A 20,562-nucleotide genomic window follows, 5' to 3' on the forward strand; every position below is an offset into this window, starting at 1 on the left:
GGCACAGTTTCAAAATAAGGGAGACTCCCATGTAAGATGGAGATGAGGAGGAATTTCTTCTCTCAGAAGGTCATTAGTCTTCGGAATTCCCTGCCCCAGAGAGCAATGGATGCTTGGTCATTGAACAGGCCAGTTAGCTTAATATCAGTCATTGGAAAAATGCTGGAATCTATTAAAAAGGGATTATAGCTAGGTACTTAGGAAATCTCAACGTATCAGCCTGAGGCAACATGGCTTTCTGAAAAGGGAAACCAAGTTTGACTAATTTAGTTCTTTGAGGAGGTAACTGGCAACATGGATAAAGGGGAACCAATGGATGTGCTGTACTTAGATTTCCAGAAGACATTTGACAAAGTGCCACATCAAAGGTAATTACACAATATAAGAGCTCATGGTGTAGGAGGTAACATATTAGCAAGGACTAGTTAACTAACAGGAAGCAGAAAGTAGGCATAAATAGCTCTTTTTCAGGTTGGCAAGATGCGATGAGTGTAGTGCCAGAGGGGTCACTATTTACAATTTATATCAATGACTTGGATTAAGGAACACAACGTATAGTCGCTAACTTACTGATTACACAAAGATAGGTCAGAAAGTAAGTTGTGAAGATGACAAGTGAGGGCAAGAGCTAAAGTGAGTACACAAAAATTTGGCAGATGGAGTATAATGTGGGAAAATGTGAACTTGTCCACTTTGGCAGGAAGAATAGAAAAGCAGCAAATTATTTCATGGAGAGAGATTGCAGAATTTTTTTTTATTCATTCACAGGATGTGGGTTTTGCTGGCTGTGTCAGCATTTACTGCCCATCCATAGTTGCCTTTGAGAAGCTGGACTTCTTGAATCGCTGCAGCTCATGGTGTAGATACACCCACAGTGCTGTTAGAGAAGGGGTTCCAGGATTTTGACCCAGCGACACTGAAGGAATGGCAATATATTTTCACGTCAGGATGGTGAGTGACTTGGAGGGGAACATCCGGGTGGTGGTGTTCCCATCTATCTGCTGCCCTTGCCCGTCTAGGTGGTAGTGGTTGTGGATTTGGAAGGTGCTGTCAAAGGAGCCTTGGAGAATTCCTGCAGTGCATCTTGTAGATGGTACACACTGCTGCTATTGTGCGTTGATAGTGGAAGGAGTGAATGTTTATGGATGGGGTGTCAATCAAGCGAGCTGCTTTGTCCTGGATGATGTTCAGCTTCTTGAGTGTTGTTGGAGCTGCACTCATCCAGGCAAGTGGGGAGTATTCCAACACAATCCTGACTTGTACTTTGTAGATGATGGACAGGCTTTGGAGAGGTGAGTTATTTGTCGCAGGATTCCTAGCCTCTGACCTGCTCTTGTAACCACAGTATTTACATGGCAAGTCCTGCTCAGTTTCTGGTCAATGATAACCCCCAGGATTTTGATAGTGGGGGATTCAGTGATGGTAATGCCATTGAACATCAAGGGACGATGGTTAGATTCTCTCTTTTTGGAGGTGGTCATTGCCTGGCACTTATGAATGTTGCCACTTGTCAGCACAAGACCCAGGTCTTGCTACACTTGGACATGGATTGCATCAGTATCTGAGGAATCATGAATGGTGCTGAACATTGTGCAATCATCAGCGAACGTCCCCACTTCTGACCTTATGATGGAAGGAAGGTCATTGATGAAGCAACTGAAAATGGTTGGGCCTTGGGCACTACCCTGAGGAACTCCTGCAGTGATGTCCTGGAACTGAGATGATTTACCTCCAACAACCACAACCATCTTCCTTTGTGCTAGGTATGACTCTAACCAGTAGAGAGTTTTCCCTGATTCCCATTGACTCCAGTTTTGCTAGGGCTCCTTGATGCCACACTTGGTCAAATGCAGCCTTGATGTCAAGGGCAGTCACTCTCACCTTACTTTGGGAGTAAAACTCTCACCTTACTTTGGGAGTTCAGTTCTTTTGTCCATGTTTGAACCAAGGCTGTTATGAGGTCAGGAGCTGATTGGCTCTGGTGGAATCCAAACTGGGCGTCAGTGAGCAGGTTATTGTTAAGCAGGTGCCACTTGATAGCACTGTTGATGACCCTTCCATTACTTTATTGATGATCGAGAGTAGACTGATGGGGTGTTAAGTGGCCAGGTTCAGTTTGTCCTGTTTTTTGTGTACAGGACATACCTGGGCAATTGTCCACATAGCCGGGTAAATGCCAGTGTTGTAGCTGTACTGGAACGGCTTGGCTAGGGGCACGGCAAGTTCTGGAGCACAAGTCTTCAGTATTATTGCCTGAATGTTGTCAGGGCCCATACACAGCCTTTGCAGTATCCAGTGCCTTCAGCCGTTTCTTGATATTCCGTGGAGTGAATTGAACTGGCTGAAGATCTGTGATGCTGGGCGCCTCCAGAAGAGGCCGAGATGGATCATCCACTCAGCACTTCCAGCTGAAGATTGTAGCAAATGCTTCAGTCTTATCTCTTGCACGGATGTCCTGGGCTCCTCCATCATTGAGTATGGGGATATTTGTGGAGCCTCCTCCCCCAGTGAGTTTAATTGCGCACCATCATTCACGACTGGATGTGGCAGGACTGCAGAGCTTCGATCTGATCCATCTGTTGTGGGATCGTTTAGCTCTGTCTCTCACTTGCTGCTTATGCTGTTCGGCATGCAAGTGTTAAAGCTTCACCAGGTTGACATCTCATTTTTAGGTATGCCTGGTGCTACTCTTGGCCAGCCCTCCTGCATTCTTCACTGAACCAGGGTTGATCCCCTGGCTTGATGGTAATGGTAGAATGAGGATTATGCCGGGCCATGTGGTTACAGATTGTGTTTGAGTACAATTCTGCTGCTGCTGATGGCCCACAGTGCCTCATAGTTGCCCAGTCTTGAGTTGCTAGATCTGTTCGAAATCTATCCCATTTAGTATGGCAATAGTGCCACACAACACGGTGGAGGGTACCCTCAATGTGAAGATGGGACTTCGTTTCCACATGGACTGTGCGGTGTTGACTCCGACCAATACTGTTATGGACAAATGCATCTGCGGCAGGCAGGTTGGTGAGGATGTGTTTAAGTATGTTTTTCCCTTTTGTTGGCTCCCATACCACCTGCTGCAGACCCTGTCTAGCAACTGTGTCCTTTAGGACTCGGCCAGCTCGGTCAGTCGTGGTGCTACTCTTGGTGATGGACATTGGAGTCCTCCCAACCAGAGTACATTCTGCGCCCTTGCCACCCTCAGTGCTTCCTCCAAGTGGTGTTCAACATGAAGGAGCACTGATTCATCAGCTGAGGGAGGGCGGTATGTGGTAATCAGCAGGAGGTTTCCTTGCCCATGTTTGACCTGATGCCATGCGACTTCATGGGGTCCAGAGTCGATGTTGAGGACTCCCAGGGCAACTCCCTCCCGACTGTATACCATCATACACTGAGGTACAGAGGGATCTGCCTGTCCTGGTACATGAATCAAGAACAGTTAGTATGCAGGTACAGCAAGTGATTAGAAGGCGAATGGAAGGCTGGCATTTATTGCAAGGTGAATCGAGTATAAAAGTGGAGGTGTTTTTCTACAGTTGTACAGGACCTTAGTTAGACCACATCTTGAGGACTGTGTACAGTTATGGTCTCCTTACTTCAGAGAGGGTATAACTGCACTAGAAGCAGTTCAGAGAAGGTTCAGTCGACTGATTACTGGGATAAAGGGATTGTCTAATGAGGAAAGGTTAGACAGGTTGGGCCTTTACCACTGTAGTTTGGAAGAATGAGAGGTGGGGGAGACTTGAATTAGGGGGCACCATTTAAAAATTAAAAATAATATTTAAGACTGAGATGAGGAGAAGTTTTTTTTCTATTTCAGGGGTTCATTCGTCTGTGGAATTGTCTTCCCCAGAGAGCAGTGGAGGCAGGGTCTTTGAATATATGCAAGGCTGGGTTAGGTTTTTGATTGACAAGAGAGGCAAAGGTTATGGATGCAGACAGGAAAGTTGAGTTAAGGCCACCATCAGATCAGCCATGATCTTATTGAATGGCACAGAGGGCTTGAGGGGCCAGATGGCCACAGGCTTTGGAAAATGAGGAGGTGAGTAACTCACCACAAAATTTCCAGCCTCTGACCAACTCTTGTAACACAGTCTTTTATAGTTGATCCAGTTCAGTTTCTGGTCAATGGTAACCCCCACGATGTTGATAGTGGAGGATTCAGTGATGGTAATGCCAAGGGGCGGAAGGTTAGATTCTCTTTTTTGGATAAGGTCATTGCCTGGTACTTGTGTAGTTTAAATACTACTTGCCACTTATCAGCCTGAGCCTGAATGTTTTCCAGGTCTTGTTCCATTTGAACATGGACTGCTTTAGTATCTGAGAAGTTGCAGATGGTACTGAACAGCGTGCAATCATCAGCAAACATCCGCACCTTGCCTTGGAGGGAAGGTTAAGTTGCAAAAGGTGTCCTCTGTATATCTTGCTTTATGTGCTAATGAATACAGCACTATTCAAATGGGGGAAAACATGGAATGCTGCGTGCGAAAGACTCTTCTCACATAGACTCACAAATCAAATGATCATCCCCCATAGGTACTGAGCAAAAACCTCAAGTGAGATTCTTTCACAGAGAAGTCTCAATTAAGCACAATTTCCCTGCTCATAAATGTACAATTGTAAACATTCCAGTACAAGAGGGAAGGACTGAGTTTTGTACCTGAAGGATGAAGTTTATTCAAAGAATGAGAAAGACCAATAATCTTATACTCCTCCTCAATCTTTAACCCTCTATGAACCCCATGGTTCACAGAATAAACAGTTAATTAGAGATGCTTAGCTCAATGATCTTAATTCTAAGGACAACTCAGAACTTAGAAGTTTAAATGACATGAAAATGATTGTTATTTTGATTTGATTGATCAGGTCAGTGGCAAACATATTTATGTTTTTTTTTATGGACCTGCTTTGTGGATAAATACCTCCAGGGAAACTACTTTCATATGGGTCATGAAGTAAAAATAAATATGAATTCAATAACACAACTTTCAATGCAGCACAAATTGATTTTCTCTTCTGTAGAAGAGTCACACGGACTCAAAACATTAACTCTGTTTTACTCTCCACAGATGCTGCTAGACCTGCTGAGTTTTTTCAGCGTTTTCTGTTTTTGTTTTAGATTTCTAGCATCCACAGTATTTTGCTTTTATCATGATTTTCTTTTCATTCTTTCAGGGATGTGGGTATCACTGGCTAGGCCAGAATTTATTGCCCATCCCTAGTTGCCCTTGAGAAGGTGGTGGTGAGCTGCTTTCTTGAACTGCTGCAGTCCATGTGGTGTAGGTACATCCACAGTGCTGTTAGGGAGGGAGTTCCAGGATTTTGACCCAGCAACAGTGAAGGAACAGTGATATATTTCCAAGTCAGGATGGTGGGTGGCTTCGAGGGGAACTTGCGGGTGGCAGGGTTCCCAAGCATCTGCTGCCCTTGTCCTTCTAGATGGTAGTGGTTGTGGGTTTGGAAGGTGGTGTCGAAGGAGCCTTGGTGAGTTTCTGCAGTGCATCTTGTAGATGGTACACACTGCTGCTACTGTTCATCAGTGATGGGGGGGAGTGAATGTTTGAGGTGATGGATGGGGTGCCAATCAAATGGGCTGCTTTTCTGGATGGTGTCAAGCTTCTTGAATGTTGTGGGAGCTGTACTTGTCCAGGCAAGAGGGGACTATTCTATCACACTCCTGACTTGTGCCTTGTAAATGGTGGACAGGCTTTGGGGAGCCAGGAGGGGATTTACTCAACACAGAATCAAAGCCTCGGCCCTGCTCTGACTTCCTCTGATCACCTCGTTTAGATTGATTCCCTGGTCGGGTGCTCGCAGAAAGCACTGGTTAAAAAATTCATACAGACAGTAAGGGTCCCACAATTCTCCTGTTAGCACTTACTATGAGCTGTGGTCTGCACCAGAGATTTCCAATTGCAGATTCATCAATAAAGAGATTTGTTACTGAAAAAACACAAGCACATTTGGAAGTAAATAGGACGTGAACTTTATGAATCTGAGACAGCCAGTCTAATGTTAAGAGCTGATCTCTTGTGACGAGCATTGGGAGTCCTTATCAACACATTTATTGCAGGGTATGTCTGTATTTTGGGTGTGTACAGGTCAAGGAATCCAATATTGGCAAAGATTTGCTGCTCTTGCACAGATGCTACCTCCATATCAACTGTCACTGAAGATCAAGAGTTTGAAGTGATGTATGTTGCAGACATTTAGGGAAATGAAAATCAACCCATTTTCCTTGCTCCTAATCTTGGGATGGGAAGTGGACAACAGTCTCAATCTAGCAGGTACACAACCCATTTTTGAAAAAAAACAGTAAGTTGGAAAGGATGTGCAAATTTTCAGAATGTTTTCAACATTTATAGATTCATATTAGCATTGATACTGAATATTAATGATCGATGTAGCATAGAGTGTAAATATATTGGATATAACTTAATCTGTTGAATATTACTTAAACAATTCCCTTAAGGTAAAACTCATGCTTGCCTTACTAACATGAGAAAGAAAAACTTGTATGTATAAAGTGCTGTCCACGTGTTCAGGATATTGAAAAGCATTTCACAGATAATTCATTTTGAAATATAGTTAATCTGATATGAATGCAAATGTAGCAGTCAACTCACTAGTGTAAGGTCCTACAGGCAGCAATGAGATAATCGACTAGTTGGTGTGTTTCCAGTGGTGTTGCTAAGGGACAAATGTTGACTAGGACCCCTTTAGAATTACCCTGCTCCTCTTCAAATAGCGATTTACAGTCATAAAGGCAGTACGGCACAGTCAAGAGGCCATTTGGCCCATCATGCCTTGGGATCGTTTACATCCATTTGAAGAAGTAGGTGAACTCTCCATTTAATGCATCATCTGAAAGATGACATCTTGAATATTTCCCTTAACAATGTAGCACTCCCTCAATAATGCAATGAAGTACCTCTACTGACTACCACTAAGCTAATACTGACAACATGCCATCTGGCTTAACTGATGAATTATCAATCATAGTATTACATTAGCAGTTCCACACGTCTCCACCTAGCTGAAGTCGCTCACCCCTGGGAAATCTTCGCTACACCTGCTGTAAGGCCTTGACGCTCTTCCTAAAGTGATTCCCAGAACTGATTACAATTACCCCAGGTGAGGCCAAACCAATGATTTATAAACAGTTCAGAGCATAACTTCCCTGTGTTTGTACTCTGCCTCTGTAATAAAGCTAGGGTTGCATATTTCTATATAACATTCTGAATTTGCCTGACACCTTCAAAAACTTGTCAGTTTACAGCAATGAGGCAATATTGGATGGCAATCCATCGTGCGCCATTGGGACTTACCTCGTGGGAGTTGGCCCAAGAGCATTCTGCCAGTGGTTCAGGAAGTAGGTCATTTGTCTGTCCTCTTGTCAATGATATTAAATTATTTTTAGCAGGGAAGCAAATCAGACTTATTTAACAGTTGTTAGTAATCTTGGAGCTGCTCCATTTCAAACATAATTGGAAGAAAAATAATTGTGTGCTATGCAAGGACTCATATGAACTGCAAATGAGCAAACTATAAATTTCCTGACTGATTAATTACAAGATGTTGTTTAGTATAATCCCAAGTTTCCAATTTACAAAATGCTAAGTGCTTTCCTCACCTAAGATCGTTCCTTTTTGAAATGCAATCTCAATCTATTTTTCGCCCAGTTCATTTTTTATTCTTAATTCTTGCACTATATTGTTCGTTAGAAATATAAAAACTTTAGCACATAAACAAAATTGAGGAGGAACATAAACACTGAATTACAGATTAAACACACAAGGATATTTTTGTGCTCAGAATATTCTTCATGAAGGAGAAGAACAGTCGCTTCAGATAGAGTTCTATATATTAGGCTCATGTATCTAGTGTTTTTCTCAGCACATCTGTCCCATGTGCATCTGTCCCCAGTGTTTTTCCCAGTGCATCTGTCCCCCATGTTTTTTCCCAGTGCATCTGTCCCCCATGTTTTCCCAGGTGCATCTGCCCTCCCATGTTTTTCCCAGTGCATCTGTCCCCAGTGCATCTGTCCCCTATGTTTTTTCCAAGAGCATCTGTCCCTCATGTTTTTCACGGTGCATCTGTCCCCAGTTTTTTTCCCAGTGCATCTGTTCTCGATGTTTTTCCCATTGCGTCTGTCCCCCATGTTTTTCCAAGTGCATGTGCCCCCCATGTTTTTCCAAGTGCATGTGCCCCCCCATGTTATTCCCGGCGCATCTGTCTCCAGTGTTTTTCCTGGTGCATCTGTCCCCAGTGCTTTGCCCGGTGCATCGGTCCCCAGTGTTTTGCCCAGTGCATCTGTCCCCAGTGTTTTACCCGGTGCATCTGTCCCCAGTGTTTTGCCCGGCGCATCTGTCCCAAGCTTTTTGCCCAGTGCATCTGTCCCCAGTGTTTTTCCCAGTATATCGGTCCCCAGTGTTTTTCCTGGTGCATCTATCCCAGTGCATCTGTCCCCAGTGCATTCGTCCCCAGTATTTTCCCCAGTGTATCTGTCTCTCATGCATCTAGCCCCACCCCGCCCCCCCACCGTTTTTCCCTGTGCATCTGTCCTCAGTGTTTTTCTCGGTGCATCTGTTCCCCGTGTTTTTCTCGGTGCATCTGTTCCCCGTGGTTTTCCCGCTGCATCTGTTCCCCACATTTTTCCCGCTGCATCTGTTCCCCGCATTTTTCCCGCTGCATCTGTTCCCTGCATTTTTCCCGCTGCATCTGTTCCCAGTGTTTTTCCTGGTGCATCTGTCCCAGTGCATTTGTCTCCAGTGTTTTGCCTGGTGCATCTGTCCCCAGTGTTTTGCCCAGTGCATCTGTCCCCAGTGTTCTGCCCGGTGCATCTGTCCCCAGTGTTTTGCCCAGTGCATCTGACCCCAGTGTTTTGCCCAGTGCATCTGTCCCCAGTGTTTTGCCTGGTGCATCTGTCCCCAGTGTTTTGCCCGGTGCATCTGACCCCAGTGTTTTGCCCAGTGCATCTGTCCCCAGCGTTTTGCCCGGTGCATCTGTCCCAATCGTTTTGCCCGGTGCATCTGTCCCAAGCGTTTTGCCCGGTGCATCTGTCCCCAGTGTTTTGCCCAGTGCATCTGTCCCAAGTGTTTTTCCCAGTACATCGGTCCCCAGTGTTTTTCCTGGTGCATCTATCCCAGTGCATCTGTCCCCAGTGTTTTTCCCAGTGCATCGGTCCCCAGTGCATTCGTCCCCAGTATTTTTCCCAGTGTATCTGTCTCCCATGCATCTAGCCCCCCCACCAATTTTCCCTGTGCATCTGTCCTCAGTGTTTTTCTCGGTGCATCTGTCCCCAGTGTTTTGCCCAGTGCATCTGTCCCCAGTGTTTTGCCCAGTGCATCTGTCCCAAGTGTTTTTCCCAGTACATCGGTCCCCAGTGTTTTTCCTGGTGCATCTATCCCAGTGCATCTGTCCCCAGTGTTTTTCCCAGTGCATCGGTCCCCAGTGCATTCGTCCCCAGTATTTTTCCCAGTGTATCTGTCTCCCATGCATCTAGCCCCCCCACCATTTTTCCCTGTGCATCTGTCCTCAGTATTTTTCTCGGTGCATCTGTCCCCAGTGTTTTGCCCAGTGCATCTGTCCCCAGTGTTTTGCCCGATGCATCTGACCCCAGTGTTTTGCCCAGTGCATCTGACCCCAGCGTTTTGCCCAGTGTATCTGTCCCCAGTGTTTTACCCGGTGCATCTTTCCCAAGCGTTTTGCCCGGTGCATCTGTGCCCAGTGTTTTGCCCAGTGCATCTGTCCCAAGTATTTTTCCCAGTACATCGGTCCCCAGTGTTTTTCCTGGTGCATCTATCCCAGTGCATCTGTCCCCAGTGTTTTTCCCAGTGCATCGGTCCCCAGTGCATTCATCCCCAGTATTTTTCCCAGTGTATCTGTCTCTCATGCATCTAGCCCCCCCCGCCATTTTTCCCTGTGCATCTGTCCTCAGTGTTTTTCTCGGTGCATCTGTTCCCCAGTGTTTATCCTGGTGCATCTGTCCCCCATGTTTTTCCCAGTGTAACTGCCCTGCCATGTTTTTCCCGGTGCATCTATCCCCCATGTTTTTCCTGGTCCATCTGTTCCCAGCGTTTTTCCCAGTGCATCTGTCCCCAGTGTTTTTCCCAGTGCATCTGTCCCCAGTGTTTTTCCCAATTCATCTGCTCCCTGTGTTTTTCCCAAAGCATGTACCCCACATGTTTTTTCTGGGTCATCTGTCCCACGCGTTTTGCCCGGTGCATCTGTCCCCAGTGTTTTTCCCAGTGCATCTGTCACCCATGTTTTTCCCAGTGCATCTGTCCCCCATGTTTTTCCCAGTGCATCTGTCCCCCAAGTTTTTCCTGGTGCCTCTGTCCCCAGTGTTTTTCCCGGTGCATCTGTCCCCAGTGTTTTTCCCAATGCATCTGCCCCCCCATGTTTTTCCTGGTGCATCTGTCCCCAGTGCATCTGCCCCCCATGTTTTTCCCGATGCATCTGTCCCCAGTGTTTTTCCCTGTGCGTCTGTCCCCAGTGCATCCTCCTCAGTGTTTTTCCCAGTGCATCTGTCCCCCATGTTTTCCCAGGTGCATCTGCCCTCCCACGTTTTTCCCAGTGCATCTGTCCCCAGTGCATCTGTCCCCCATGTTTTTTCCAAGAGCATCTGTCCCTCATGTTTTTCACGGTGCATCTGTCCCCAGTTTTTTTCCCAGTGCATCTATCTTCGATGTTTTTCCCATTGCGTCTGTCCCCCATGTTTTTCCAAGTGCATGTGCCCCCCATGTTTTTCCAAGTGCATGTGCCCCCCATGTTATTCCCGGTGCATCTGTCTCCAGTGTTTTTCCTGGTGCATCTGTCCCCAGTGTTTTGCCCGGTGCATCTGTCCCCAGTGTTTTGCCCAGTGCATCTGTCCCGTGTTTTACCCGGTGCATCTGTCCCCAGTGTTTTACCCGGTGCATCTGTCCCCAGTGTTTTGCCCGGTGCATCTGTCCCAAGCTTTTTGCCCAGTGCATCTGTCCCCAGTGTTTTTCCCAGTATATCGGTCCCCAGTGTTTTTCCTGGTGCATCTATCCCAGTGCATCTGTCCCCAGTGTTTTTCCCAGTGCATTCGTCCCCAGTATTTTCCCCAGTGTATCTGTCTCTCATGCATCTAGCCCCCCACCCCCCCAACCCTGTTTTTCCCTGTGCATCTGTCCTCAGTGTTTTTCCCGCTGCATCTGCCCCCCCAAGTTGTTCCCAATGCATCTGCCCCTCCATGTTTTTCCTGGTGCATCTGTCCCCAGTGTTTTTCCCAGTTCATCTGTCCCAGTGCATCTGTCCCCAGTGCATCTGCCCCCAATGTTTTTCCCGATGCATCTGTCCCCAGTGTTTTTCCCGGTGCATTTGTCCCCAGTGCATCCTCCTCAGTGTTTTTCCCAGTGCATCTGTCCCCAGTGTTTTTCCCAGTGCATCTGTCCCCAGTGTTTTTCCCAGTGCATCTGCCCCCCTCCATGTTTTTCCCAGTGCATCTGCCCCCCCCATGTTTTTCCCAGTGCATCTGCCCCCAGTGTTTTTCCCAGTGCATCTGTCCCCAGTGTTTTTCCCAGTGCATCTGCCCCACCATGATTTTCCTGGTGCATCTGTCCCAGTGCACCTGTCCCTCATGTTTTTCCCCAGTGCATTTGTCGCCCGTGTTTTTCCTGGTGCATCTGTCCCAGTGCACCTATCCATGTTTTTTCTGGTGCACCTGTCCCCAGTGTTTTCCCCAGTGTATCTGCCCTGTGCACCTGTCCCCCAGTCTTTTTCCCAGTGCATCTATCTCCCACGCATCAGTCTAAGGTCTTTATCCCTGTGCATCTGCCCCAGTGCATCTGTCCCGTGTTTTATCGGTGCATCTGTCCTGGTGCATATGGCCTCAGTGTTTTTCCTGGTACACCAATCCTGTGCATCTGTCCCCAGTGTTTTTCTTGGTGTATCTGTCCCAGTGTATCTGTCCCAGTTTATTAAAGTGTTATTTTTCGTGGTTTTCAGCTTTGCTGTTAATATCACATCTATATTCAGAGAGAGAAATTATTATGGTAATAGAAAATGACAGTGCTTACCTTTCTCACTGACGCTTTCACTTTCAATTTCCACATCTTCACAGCTGGTATATTCTGGTGTTGATGCGCCCTCTTCCTCAGAGCTACTGACTGACATTTGTCTTTTCTTTCCAACTTTTTTCATTCTGTGTGGTTTTGGTGGAGGTGGTCTGATTGATTCTGACTGGTCAGAACTAAGCGAATCATTACGCAGCATTGCTTCATTTCTGTCTCGCTTTGTTCGAACCACAGCAGAACTGGGATCCAAGTGCTTCTTGTAGGTGTCATAATCCTTTACCTCCAAGTGTTCTGTAGGAACTGGGCTCCGTCTAGATGTTGGTGGGCTCAAATGCTGCTGCTTCGAACCAACCATTTGTACATCTGCAGTTTTTTCAACTGGGGATTTCCGCTCTTTTACCTCCTGTTGCTGAGTCCTTCTTGACAATAAGTCCTCTGTCACCTGACCTTCCTCAGCCTCGGTGTGGGGCAGTGATACATCACTGTGCCTTCTTTCATGTCTTGCTCTAGACGCTTTAGCATGAATTCGCATCTGTTGTTCCTCAGGCTGAGGTTTAACTGGATACCTTGCCAGGTTAGGGTCACTTTTATATCGATTCTGATATTCCTCTTCAATCCTTTGTTTTTCCTCATCTGCAAAGTTTTCCACCTCTAAGTTCTCACCCATGTCTTGATAGTCCTGTGAACGACCTTTCTCTAAGCGTCGGCTTTCTCGCCGTTCTCTATGCTCCCTTTCATCAACTGGCCTCTCACCTTGCTGAAGGGATGCCTTTGGTGTGCGTTTCCGTTCACCTTTCGGTCCTTTTCCATTCAGTTCTGAAACTGATGAACTCTTCTTCCTGCAAAGAGGATCATTATCAATGTGTAACTATTTTGCACCAAATGTTTTATTTGAAGATTTCTGTAAAGTTGAGACGATTAAAAAGCAAAGTAAAGGCAGCTGGTGATGACAGATGCAAAGTCCAGTAATAACAATACAAGTGTGAGAAACTAAGTCAAATCTACATTAGAACATCTACAAAATAAATCTGAAATGAACAAGGTTCACAGATTTTTCTGTAACTATAGCACATATAAATTAGGCCCTCCTGACCCAATGTAAAATCTAATAATTCAAGGCAGAACCTAACCTTAAAGCAGAATTTTATAGCTTCTTTCGTGGTGTGTTTGGAGGCTGGGAGGGCATTTAATCAGACAGGAGGATGGTGTGTCAGCACCCCACCCTCCACCAAAAGTAAATCGAGGGCAGGATGGCCTGTGGTCAGAATTCCAGCCCCGCCACCGACTGAGGCCCTTCAGTGCCCATCAAATGACTGCTTAATGGCCTCATCCCATGGCGGGCACAGCAAGCAAACCTATGTTGGCTGCTTGTCACCTCCTGGGCGAGGGGGTGGGGGAGGTGGGCGAGGCAATGTCCCTCCTTCAAAGCACTCAGTGCCAAGTCAAGTGTCCCGACATTGGGAAGGTACCACACCCTGCCCTTGCTGTCAACCCCTCTACATCCCCTCTCCTGTGACCACCACCCATGAAATCTCTCCTGCCACTGTGGCCTGGTTTGACTTGCAATCCTGGGCCTTCAGTGGGTGTATTTTCTGCAGTAGCTACTGCATCCATGGTGATGCTGCTGAGCAAAAGAGCTGCCAGACACTGATTCACCAGCATCTTGGTGAGTGGGACTTTGATCCCCAGGGTCCTCAATCACAGGGAAAACCAGCCAATGGCCCCCTGAGAGGCATTTAATACTGGTGGATCTCACTGGAGGAAGCAATGCAGTCAATCAGTGGCTTTCCAGCTGGCAGGCAAGAACCCGACACCTCCATAAAATCTCCCCACAGAAACCTGGTGCTAAATTGGAGGGAAGCTGAAATAGACTTGGATTCAATTGCGGTACGGATCAGCCATGATGTAATGGAGCAGGTTTGAAGGTAAATGACTTTACTCTGCTCCTATGTATCCCACAGCTGGGAAATTGGGTGATGGTTACCCAGGTGTGTATTCAATGAAGCCCAGAACAGTTACTCCCATCAGATCCCAATTACCTTGCTGGATTCTGATTTCTTGAGTCCCCAGCAATGACAACATCACCATCTTCTGCTTGAATCCACTGTCACTGCGCAGACTGATGATGGGCCTTGGGAGCCAAAGTAACTCATGGCAAGAACGAGGCCATGTTCTTTGGGAACTGGGCCACTCGATCCTTTGTCCCCTTGACTGTCAGGTCAGACGGCCTGAAGGTGCTGCGATGTAGTTCAGAGGGGCAGGGGTGACTGCAAAAACCTGGAAGGAGCATGTTGCCGCGGTAAAACAAAAACGCGCAAAATCCCCCTCCATTGTCATGAAGAATCTGGTCATCAGGTGTAAGGTGCTCTTCATGTTGCTGTACGTGGTGCAGGTCTGAGCCATATCCCACACCTGTGCCACGGCAATCACCTGGGCCATCTTCCGCTTTATCTGCAGATTGTGAATGGACTGTGTTCGCAGAGATGTAATGTACAAACCTCTAGACGAAAAGGGAAATGTGCCCAACATCACCCCCATCCTGATGGCCACCTTTGTGTGTGGCTGCACTAAGCTGTCCAAAGATCTTCAATACACAAACGCCAAGCATCACTATGTGCTGAGGTTCTACATGTCCTCGGTGTTGTGAAGGATGGGTCTGGCCACACTGCCGCATTCAGTTGGACTGTGCCGTCCCTTGTGGAAAGGTTTAAACAGAAAAACGCCTTTGACCAGAAGTCCATCAGGCAGTGGTCCACACATAACATCCTAGGGACCCTGCGGGAAAAGGAGATGGTGGATCCTGTCAGATGGTTCCCCGAACAGACTATCAAAGCCATTTGGCAGAATGCCTCATCATCAGCACTTTCAAACAAGCACCAAGATGTAGCTAGGCTGGTGGTGAGAAAGGCCCTCCCTGTCAGATCCTTCTTGAACATCCAGAATCTGAACACTTCCACACGTGACGCTCGAAGTACCTGCAATGGAGAAGAGACCAGTGTCTACCACCTTCCGGAATGTACCTTTGCAAAGGAGGTCTGGAGAAAGATGAGGTGATTTTTCTCTGTGCTCTATGGGCTGTTCCTAGGAAACCACACCGAGATAAACATCAACTGTGGCTGGAAGATCATCAACTCGGTGAAAGATATTCTTTTGTCTCTCTGAAACAGGCTGGGGTTGCACTTGCGATTTTCAACAAGTTAACTTCTCAGTATCCTGCCGGCCACGGGGAGATTAAAGTTCCCTCCATTGCATTTGAAACCCTCCATGACCCCATCCTTCCCTATTTCTGAAACCTCCTACAGGCCTACAACCCCTCCCCTTACTCTGACTTTTCTGCATTCTTCCAATTCTGATCACTTCTACATTCCCAATTACTCTGATCCTCTACAGGAGGCCAGGCTTGCAGCGGCCCAAGCCCTAAACTCAACCTAATTTTCTTAACGAATGTCTCTGCCTCTCAACCTCTCCTTCCTCAGTCTGATGGCACTTTTCCAGAAACTAGTGAATTTTGGAAAATGGGTGATTCAGTGATGGTAATGCCTTTGAATGTCAAGGGGTGTTGGTTAGATTCTCTCTCATTGGAGATAGTCATTGCCTGACACTTGTATGGCGTGAATGTTACTTACCACTTGTCAGCCCAAGCCGGGATGTTGTCTAGGTCTTGCTGCTTTTGGACATGGAATGCTTCAGTACCTGAGGAGTTGTGAATGGTGCTGAACAATGTGCAATCATCAGCGAACATCCCCACTTCTGACCTTATGATGGAAGGAAGGTCATTGATGAAGCAGCTGAAAATGGTTGGGCTGAGGACACTACCCTGAGGAACTCCTGCAGTGATGTCCTGGAGCTGAGGTGATTAACCTCTAACAACCACAATCATCTTCCTTTATGCTAGGTATGACTCCAGCTAGCAGACAGTTTTCCCATTTTCTGATTCCCATTGACTCCAGTTTTGCTAGGGCTCCTAGATGCTACATTTGGACAAATGCGGGTTGGGAATTCAACTCTTTTGTCCATGTTTTAACCAAGGCTATAATGAGGTCAGGAGCTGAGTGGCTCTGGCCGAATCCAAACTGGATTGGTTTCACTGGGCATCAGTGAGCATAAAACCTTTTAATTCCAGATTTTTATTGAATTCAGTATCTGCCGTGGTGGGATTCAAACCCAGGTCCGCAGAGCCTTACCATGGGTCTCTGGATAACTAGCTCAGTGACAATATCACTACACCACTGCCACCATGATGTTATCCAGTTTGTAACTAAGAAAAATAGGGAGTATTTTGAATGGGGCGAAGCTCGGAACAATGGTTTCGAAGTGAGATTCCAGCAGCTCAGTCAGAAATCACAAAACTACAAGAGGTACACAAATAATTAAAAAGCTAATGGAATGTTGGCCTTTATCACAGATAGACTGGAATTTGACAGCATGGAAATGATGTGACAACTGTACAGAGCTCACCTTAGAACCTATTTGCAGTCCTGTTATCAGATCTGGGCATCACACCTCAGCAAAGATAGAGTGGCCTTGGAGTGGGTGCAATGTAGCTTCACAGATGCCAGGCGTTAAAGGTACATTTTTGAGGACAGGTTGCACAGACTAGGTTTATATTCCCTTGAATATAGAAGATTAAGGGATGAACTAATTGAGATTTTTAAGTTGATTAAAGAAGATGAAGGGATAGAGAGAAAGAGAATCAATTTCTTCTTGTCAGATAGTCCAGAACAAGAGGGCGAAACCTTAAAATTAGAGTAAGGCCATTCAGGTTAATGCTGTTGAGGCTTGGTGAATAGAACATTTAAAAACTGAGATATATAAGGTGTTTATCAAGAGCATTAATGGCTTCAGACCAAGAGAAACTGTCATGATCTAAATGAATGGCAGAAAAAGCCATTTTTGGGGATTGAATGGCCTCCTCCTGTTCCAATGTTCTTATATTCTTCCTTTGTTTTCACCTCTTTCACCAAGCTTTTGATCCTGATTTAATATATCCTTAGTTCAGTGTCAAAGTTTGTTTGATAATGATCCTGTGAAGGAGCTTGGGATGTTTCCCAAGTGGTATTAGCGTATTGGAGAGAGATGACCCAAGTTCAGGAAACCAGGATGTAAAAACGGTTTGGGTTGAGATGAGAAATGATAAAGACAAGAAGTCACTTGTGGGACTGGTGTACAGGTCCCCTAATCGTAACTACACACTAGTATAAGAGGGGAGATAATGGGGGCTTGTGAGAAAGGTACAGCAATAATCATGGGGGATTTTAATCTAATAGGGACTGGAAAAATCAGATGGGCAAAGGTGGCGTAGATGAGGAGTTCATGGAATGTTTTCAAGAGAGTTTCTTAGAACAGCATGTTTTAGAGCCAACCAGAGAGCAGGCTATACTAGACCTGGTGTTGTGCAACGAGATACGATTAATTGATAACCTTCTGGTGAAGGCACCCCTGGGTAACAGCGATCATAATATGATTTAATTTTACATTCATTTTGAGGGAGAAACGAGTGCATCCAAGACTCGTGTTTTAAACTTAAATAAGGGCAATTATGAAGGCATGCAAGCAGAGCCAGCTAAAGTGAACTGGCAAATGAGGTCAAGGGATAGGTCAATAGAAGTTCAATGGCAGACATTTAAAGGGATATTTCAGAACACACAGAATATATGCATTCCAATGAGAGAGAGATTCTAAGGGGTGGGCCCCCCATCCGCGGTTAAATAAAAAAGTTAAAAACAGTATCAAATTTAAAGAAAAAGCATATAAATACGCAAAGACGGGTGGCAGGTCAGAAGATTAGAAAGAATATAAAGAACAGCAAAAATGATAAAAAGACTAATAAGGAGAGAAAAATTAGAAAGTTAGCTAGTAATATAAAGACAGATAGTAAGAGCTCTTATAGATATTTAAATAAGAAAAGAATTAACAAAGTGAGCATTCGTCCTAAAGGGTGCACCTGGGGAATTGATAATGGTGAGTAGGGAGATGGCAGATGAATTAAACAGGTATTTTGCTTGGTCTTCACTATAGAGGACACAAGTAACATCTCGGAAATAGCTGCAAATCAGGAAACGGAAGGGAGGGAGGAACTCGGGAAAATTACAATTATCAGTGAAGTGGCATTGAGCAAATTGTTGAGCCCGCGGGCTGACAAATCTCCAGATCCAGATGGATTTCACCCTAGGGTCTTGAAAGAAGTGGCTAGTGAGATAGTTGATGCAATGGTTTAAATTTTCCAAAATTCCCTAGATTCGGGGAAGGTTCCATTAGATTGAAAAATAACAAATTTAATTATTTTGTCAATGGCCTCAATTGACCATTGACAGGTCGGCTGGCGAACAGCTGATTTCGCTGTCGGGCCGCCTTTCTGAACATTTAAATGGGGTGGGATGTCGTTGGGGGTTCCTCCCGACGTCATCCCGTGTCATTTTCCCGTCAGCAAGGGGCCCCTTATACAGTGAATGGATAGAAGATTGGCTGGCTAACAGGAAATGGAGAGTTGGCATAAACTGGCAGGATGTAACAAATGGTGTGCCACAGGGATCAGTGCTGGGGCCTCAACTTTTTACAATTTATATAAATGATTTGAATTAAGGGACTGAAGGAATGGTTGCTAAATTTGTTGATGACTCAAAGATAGGTAGGAAAGTAAATTGTGAAGAGGACGTAAGGAGGCTACAAAGTGACTTAGATAGGTTAAGTGAGTGGACAAAAGATCTGGCAAATGGAGTATAATGTAGGAAAATGTGAAATTGTACATTTTGGCAGGAAGAATAAAAAGGAAGCTTGTTATCTAACTAGTGAGAGGTTGCAGAGCTCTGAGGTGCAGAGGGATCTGGATGTCCGAGTGCATGATTCACAAAAGGTTAGTTTGCAGATACAGCAGGTAATTAGGAAAGCTAATAGAATGTTATCATTCATTGTGAGGGGAATTGATTACAAAATTAGGGAGGTTATGCTTCAGTTATATAGGGCATTGGTGAGACCACATCTGGAGTATTGTGTTCAGTACTAGTCCCCTTATTTAAAGAAAGACGGAAATGTGTTAGAAGCAGTTCAGAAAAAGTTTACTGGAGTAATAACAGGAACGGGTGGGTTGTATTATGAGGAAAAGTTGGGCAGGTTAGGCTTGTATGCACTGGAACTTAGAAGAGATAACTTAATTGAAACCTTTGAGATCCTGAGGTGTATTGAAGGATGAACGTGGAGAGGCTGTTTCCTCTTGTGGGAGAATCTAGAACTGGCGGTCACTGTTTAAAGATAAGTGGTCTCCCATTTAAGACAGAGACGAGGAAAAAAATAATTACTCAGGGGGTTATGTGTCTCTGGAACCCTCTTCCTCAAAAGGCAATGGAAGCAGTGATTTTGAATATTTTAAAGGCAGAGGTCGATACATTTTTGATTAACAAGGGGGTGAAAGGTTATTGAGGTTAGGTAGGAATGTGGGGTTGAGGATGCATTCAGATCTGCCATGATCTTATTGAATGGCGGAGCAAGCTCGAGGGGCCGAGTGGCCTATTCCTGCTCCTAATTCATAATTTTGTGTGTTTCACTAAAGTTAAGGGTGCTATATAAATGCAACTTGTTGTTAGTGGTTGAGATGAATCAAAGGCTGAAGTGAGAATGAGACTCAAAAGAAAGATGGGGAAGTTCAGAGGAGCAATGGTGATAGTAGTATCAACGTGACAGTCTTTCAGCTGAGAAGGGCCATTCTAAATGTTAACTGTAATCTTATAGAAGCCTTTCAGAGAACTGGAAAGCTATCTAATATATTTACATGAGTTTCATTAACCAAATGAGAATCAATTTGTTGTCATGTTTGTTAAATCTCAGGGAAAGAACAACAGCTGCATTTTTTTGCATTAAAAAAGTGAACTCAATGTGAAGAAACGTTTTGAATTGACAGATTACAGACCATAACCTCATAAAGCTGGAAAGGTTGTTCAACTCTTATGTAATCATCTATTATAAATCCACAATGAGATTTCTCCTTGGGATTAATGAGAACCTTACATTTGCTTCCCTGACATGCAACGTCAAATAGGTTTAATTTCCATTGTGCAACTCTGGTACCGATTTGTGATTTAAAACTTACATCAGCATTAGCATTTGCCCATATAAATTATGGCCTGAATTTTCCCATCAGCAATTTGGGGGCGGGGCCCCTTGCCGACGGGAAAATGACACGGAATGACATCGGGAAGAACCCCCAATGTCACTCCACCCCATTTAAATGTTCAGGAAGGCGGCCAGACAGCGAAATCAGCTGTTCGCCCGCCGACCTGTCAATGGTCAATTGAGGCCATTGACAAGATAATTAAGGCTGGCGGACAGGCCAGGAGCCCCACTGACGGGATGAGGTTTCATGTCCGTTTTAAAAATCTTAAATAAACTTTATGTGAGCTTTAGTAACATGTCCATCTCATGTGACATTGTCACATAAGGGGGACATGTTAATATTTTTTTATTTTTCTATTTTGAGACTTTAAAGCACTGTCAGTGATCTCCCTGAGACAGCACTTAGTCTCAGGGAGCA

At 45.3% G+C, this 20,562-nt stretch overlaps 1 protein-coding gene across 1 annotated transcript in view; it reads right to left on the bottom strand.

The window, feature by feature from the left end:
• Nucleotides 1-20,562, bottom strand: part of rims1b (regulating synaptic membrane exocytosis 1b) — a 688,681-nt gene that overhangs the window by 176,036 nt on the left and 492,083 nt on the right. Inside the window, exon 5 of the mRNA XM_041187360.1 lies at nt 12,042-12,877. Within this exon, the coding sequence (XP_041043294.1) occupies nt 12,042-12,877 (836 nt within the window). The remainder of the gene's footprint in view (nt 1-12,041; nt 12,878-20,562) is intronic.

Source organism: Carcharodon carcharias, chromosome 5, assembly GCF_017639515.1.
Source record: "Carcharodon carcharias isolate sCarCar2 chromosome 5, sCarCar2.pri, whole genome shotgun sequence".
NCBI lineage: Eukaryota > Metazoa > Chordata > Chondrichthyes > Lamniformes > Lamnidae > Carcharodon > Carcharodon carcharias.